The 5,892-nt window shown below is 42.2% G+C and overlaps 1 protein-coding gene across 1 annotated transcript; it reads left to right on the top strand.

Moving 5' to 3' along the window:
* Nucleotides 1–4,459: 4,459 nt before the first annotated feature.
* On the top strand, nt 4,460–5,020 carry LOC146002629 (uncharacterized). Its single transcript, XM_083140590.1, has one exon. The coding sequence runs from the start codon at nt 4,460–4,462 to the stop codon at nt 5,018–5,020; it is 561 nt and encodes a 186-aa protein (XP_082996716.1).
* Nucleotides 5,021–5,892: the final 872 nt, after the last annotated feature.

Genomic DNA, 5,892 nt, shown 5'->3' with positions numbered 1-5,892 from the left:
GGGCTTTTGTTAAAACTAGCCCTTGTCGATAAGGAAATAACAAAAATCATTCGTTCATTCATTCTTTATTGGATTTAACTGTTAAATCAGCTGTACAGCAAGTGTTCTACAGAATACGCGATATTGTTACATCAAATTACAAATTTTGAATGCATAGGCTAAGTAAAATGGCAGCACTTCGTTCCTACGCGTCAGCAAAAATTCGATGCGACTGGTGTTATGTTACATCCGGTGTAGCGGGGTACGAGCTGTTTTATTGTTGAGTCAGCAGAACGTGTCTGATCACGTCGAAGACATCGGAAGCGGTAGGGGGAGGGAGTCAATGGATTTGTCACGTTGTTTCTTGATGTATGCTAACCTAACACGTGCGTATGTTTGTGTGTGTGTGTGTGGGTGTGTGTGTGTGTCTGTGGAGGAAATGCGCGCGCAACCATTGCGTATGATGCAAAGACATGAAGAAATGATTTAAAGATGGCGCCGAAGGTGCTGTACCCCCGAAAGCTTAGCGGCTAAGGTTATTGCTCTGTAAAACAAGAGGCGTCGAGGGTTCGATTCCTGGTAGAGTCAATATTGATTGATTGATAGATTGAGTTAGTTTTTTTAAGTCCGTTTTATGCACGGCAAAACTAATCAGGACTGGACCTACAGTTGAAAAGTGGTGATTCGGACCACTATGTGCCTCCACCGAGTATCGAACCTGGGACCCCTTGATTACAAGGCGACGATGTCAATATTGAATGGTCTCGATTAGCCTGTGTGTAAATAAAGCCAACAAAATGGTTGAGTTCGAAAATCGAGTTGGGTTAGTGGTTAATGTTGTCACCTGGCAATGAAGAGGTCGCGGGTTCGATTCTCTAGGTAGTTAAATTAGGCCAATTGTCTAGTCCCGCCTTTATAGGTCCCCGATTAGTCCATCTGTGCATAAATAGTGTTTGAATAAAATCAATATGGCGGCCTTGGGTTAGTGGTTAATGTTGTCGCCTGGTAATGAAGAGGTCGCGGGTTCGATTTTCTAGGTAGTTAAATGAGGCCAATTGTTTTGTCCCGCCATTATAGGTCCCGATTAGTCCATCTGTGCATAAATAGTATTTGAATAAAATAAATATGGCGGCCGCGTTTTGTGTTTAGCGGCGGCAGCGGCGGGGATGGGGCGCGGCGCGGGGCGGAGCAGGGTGTTTTTTATTCCGCGAGATGTTTTAACCAAGTGGTTGAGGGTTCGATTCCCAATGTTGGTGAAAATTGGTTATTCAATTGTATTTGTTTAAAAGTTCCGATTAGCTTTTTGTGCACAAAGAGAAAATGAACTAATTGGAAATAGGATGTTTATGCTGTAATGAAAAGGTCCCGGGTTCGATTCACAATGTCAAATTGGCTGATAATGAAGTTGTTTTTAAAATAAAAAAAAATAAGTGTGTTGAGTCCCCATTAGTATTTATGCAGGAACAGATATTAAAAATCAAAACAAAATGGCTGTGACTGGTGTTTAGTATTCGAAAGGTTCCAGGTTCGAGTTCCTAGTTATAATTTTTTTTTTAGTTTACAGAATTAGTCCCCATTTATTGCATTTTGGCGAACACGTCCTCCCCCTTTGTGGCATTTGGACATGTTGGAGATATACATAGAAATTGTTGTCAAAGTGCCTAATAATGATTTTCTGTTTAAATATAAAAGAAGTGTGTTATCAGTCCCGATTAGCACGAACAGATATTCAAAAAGCAAAACGAAATAGCTGATATTGTTGTTTAGTATTCAAAAGGTTTTGGGTTCCAATGCTGGCAAATTTGCAGAATAACATTGATTTGTTTAAAAAGTGAGTTACTATTCCCGATTATTTTTGATACACAAATAGAAAATGGGGTGATTTTGAAGTTTTGCAACCAAGGGGGGGTCGAGGGTTCGAGTTTCACTAGGGGCTAATGTTGGCGTTTTTAACGCAGTCCCGATTATCCGTAATGCATAAAGCTGTTTCAACGAATATCGAACCTGGAACCTTTTGATTACAATACAAAAACTTTACCACTAATGTATGCTATGTTTTAAAACCAAAAATAAATAATAGTATCGAATTTTTAAAAAAATGCGTTACCAGTCTCGATTAGCCATTATGCACAAAGAGATGTGTTTTGAAACCAAGGGGGTCGAGGGTTCGATTACAACTGGGTATGTGTGTTGAGGAAACTAAAGGTCAACAGGCATGGAAAGTTTTTACTCGCCATCTCAAAATAAGGTTTTGGGCTTGGTACAGGTAGCTTTTTGTAGAAAGCCCCACAACGACATCAACGTGGCTACCATCTGTGGGGGCCTCTTTTTTTAAGTTGGAGAGGGGCACAAAGCCGTTTGTACCATACAACGTTGCACCGTAGAACCAACTTGTCAACTAGTCACTCACTCCATCATTAAAGTGCACAACGTAATATCAGATTTGCACTGATAATAAGCAAAAAATTATAGCGGCTGCATAATTATATTTCAATGACAGCAAATGGTTTCAAATGAATGGTTTTCACTTTATTTTTTACTAAGTAACAGATTTGGTAATGAAAAGCTTTAACATTTGCATATAATATGAGATTTCTTTTGGTATCCAGTTTGTATGTTGACCAAATCACAGATATACTATTACTAAGGATAGCATTAACTTAATCTAATAAAAATATATTCCACTGCATTACAAAATTAACTCATTCTGTTTTCTGTTGTTTGAATCCATATGGTAAAGTCTCGAAACTTGATGCACATCTTTTTCTTTTGGTATATACCACCTGAAAAACCCTCGACGCCTCTTGTTTTACAGAGCAATAACCTTAGCCGCTAAGCTTTCGGGGTTACAGCACCTTCGGCGCCATCTTTAAATCATTTCTTCATGTCTTTGCATCATACGCAATGGTTGCGCGCGCATTTCCTCCACAGACACACACACACACCCACACACACACACACACACACACACACACACACACACCCACACACACACACACAAACATACGCACGTGTTAGGTTAGCATACATCAAGAAACAACGTGACAAATCCATTGACCCCCTCCCCCACCGCTTCCGATGTCTTCAACGTGATCAGACACGTTCTGCTGACTCAACAATAAAACAGCTCGTACCCCTCTACACCGGATGTAACATAACACCAGTCGCATCGAATTTTTGATGACGCGTAGGAACGAAGTGCTGCCATTCTACTGGCTATGTAGTTTTTATATGTCTACATTAATATCATGAAAAATCATATCTGGTGCCGATATTAAACATGATAAAGAACTTGGGAGAGGAATTCCTCTTTTCATTATATTATTGAATAAAATGTCTTCCTTTGATTGGTATATAGCCCAGTCAATAAAGGTTTCATGTCGGAAATAATTCCGTAAAAGCTGAATTGTGGTCATTTGTTAGAACACTACTAGTAGTGCAAAATCCCAAAAGTCCCCGCCCCTCCTCGCGGTGCTTCTACCCAGCGCCCCACCCCCAAATCAATTTCGCAGACTCTCAGTTATTGAACTATATCTCCGTAACCAATGGTCGTTGGCAGGTAATCTTGTTTTTAGACTTAATCCTCATTAGATGGGCTACACAAACAATTATCTTTAATTTTTCGATAATGTTGGTAGTTTTGCCGTAATTTAAAAAATAATCTTCAAAAAGTGAATTTTTTCTAGTACTTTCTGAAGTTTTTGCCTCGTAACATCTGAACAAATTAAATGACAAAAAATTGTTTCGAATAAAGGTTGTAGCTTAATTTATAAGCTTTAAAACGAAATCAGTTTTAATATATTTTCATGAAAGATGGGCCAAATAATGTGTCTCCAAATGGAGGACAGCACGAAAAAAGTGTGTTTATCACATTCCGGCCGGCAGGTACGTCGTTAGGGGGCACGGTGAGGCACTGGCCCCCCGAAACGTCCACCTGGCCACGGCAAACTGCTAAAAGTTTACTTACAAATATTGCAAAATGGTGTTTCAGTAAATTTTGCTTTCAGTTTGAAACACTGTTCTTGAATGTGAGTGGCAGGAACCCCAAACAAAACATTTCTTTCTCGTTTTCCTAGTTCTAGCTATAGTGGATGATATCAGTGTAGGACTAGGAACCTAGCACTTCCATGTTTCTTGGAATGTTGATGGAGCGGTCTTTCCATCCTTCGCAGTCGCAGGTCAACAACATGCAGGGTTTGGCGTTGGGTGTTACCGTTGCGTCCAAATAATGTTTCGAGCTTGAGTAGTTTGTGACCAGATTGCAGAACGACCGCTTGGCAGCGGTAAACCGCATATATATCATATCAAGGTACATAGAGATTAGGTAAAGCCATCCGAAGATTGCCGATGTTGCACGAACGAGTGACGTCACCGGAGAAGCAGTGAGCTCGGCTGAAGCAGACGCCCCCTAGCATTTATGTGGGAGATTCAGAGAGCGAAAGTACTCTATGTGATGAAAAATATCCGGACACCAGGCAAAATGTGTGTTGTGCATAGTAGGCCATACTATGGTGCCATCTACAGCGAGGTGAGGCAAGCAAGGGACCACTACAGGCAGCATAGTGCACGAGACAGCAGAATGGGTCGGTCGAAGGAACTTTCAGACTTCGAACGTGGTGAAGTGATTGGGTGCCACAGGAGTAACAAGTCAGTGCGCGAGATATCCACCCTCCTAAACATCCCGAAGTCCACTGTCGCCGATGTGATAGTAAAGTGGACACATAATGGGACGTGTACAACCACAAAACGTTCTGGCCGAACGTCCATGTTGACAGACAGAGACCGCCGAGTTTTGAATAGGGTAGTACGAGAGAACCGGCAATCAGGGATCGCCACCATCACACAGGAATTTCAAACCAGGGTAGGATGTAATCCTAGCAGCATGACTGTGCGACGTGAGGTACGACGACTCGGTTACCATGGACGAGCGGCTGCCCACAAGCCCCACATCACCGAACGAAACGCGAAGCGCCGCCTCGCATGGTGTAAGGAGAGGCGCAACTGGTCGTTAGAACAGTGGAAAATCCGTGATGTGGAGTGACGAATCGCGTTATACCATGTGGCGATCCGATGGTCTTGTGTGGGTGTGGCGAATGCCTCATGAACGACATTTAGCATCCTGTGTTGTGCCGACAGTGAAATTCGGTGGAGGTGGGATGACAGTGTGGGCATGTTTTTCCTGGAAGGGGCTTGGTCCCCTCGTTGCTTTGCACGGTACTGTCACGGCAAATCATTACGTTGACATTTTACAAACGTTCATGCTGCCTACCATCGAAGAACAGTTCGCGGATGATGATTGCGTGTTTCAACACGACCATGCGCCCGTCCACACTGCGGGTCGTGTGGGACAGTGGTTTCAAGAGAACAACGTCCCACTTATGGCCTGGCCTGCGCAAAGCCCCGATTTGAATCCCATTGAACATCTCTGGGATGTTTTGGAACGCCGACTTCGTGGCAGACCATGCCGACCAACATACACTGCTTTTCTCCTCTCGGCACTCCGCGAAGAATGGGCCGCTATTCCCCAAGATACCTTTCGCCACCTGATAGCCAGTATGCCTGCGAGAGTGGAGGCTGTCATGAAGGCCAAGGGTGGCCCCACATTGTATTGATTGCCAGTAGTAGTGCTTATTGGGCGCTTCAAAATAGTACTTAGTAGGTATTCTCTTTTTTTATCAATCGAATATCACTTTTTGACATACTTTGACAATTTTTTGTCGATGTTTTAGCGTTTAGCGATGTTTTAGTACAAATTTTCACCATACTCATTTTTCCCCCACTCGTACTTGGTAGGTATATCATGATGTTACGTGATACAACTTAACCTATCCTTTTTTTACGATTATTTAATTTTTTTACGATCCTAAGTGATATAACTTAACCTATCATTTTTTTTATTTATGCACTGTTTGA

Source organism: Lepisma saccharinum, chromosome 18, assembly GCF_977018435.1.
Source record: "Lepisma saccharinum chromosome 18, izLepSacc3.1, whole genome shotgun sequence".
Lineage (NCBI taxonomy): Eukaryota > Metazoa > Arthropoda > Insecta > Zygentoma > Lepismatidae > Lepisma > Lepisma saccharinum.
The sequence above is the reverse complement of the archived record's forward strand: the minus strand, read 5'-3'. Positions and strand labels throughout refer to the sequence as shown.

What these genes read in the sequence shown, in the direction of transcription:
- LOC146002629 (XM_083140590.1), top strand. Translation starts at nt 4,460, where the DNA reads ATGTGTGTTGTGCATAGTAGGCCATACTATGGTGCCATCTACAGCGAG.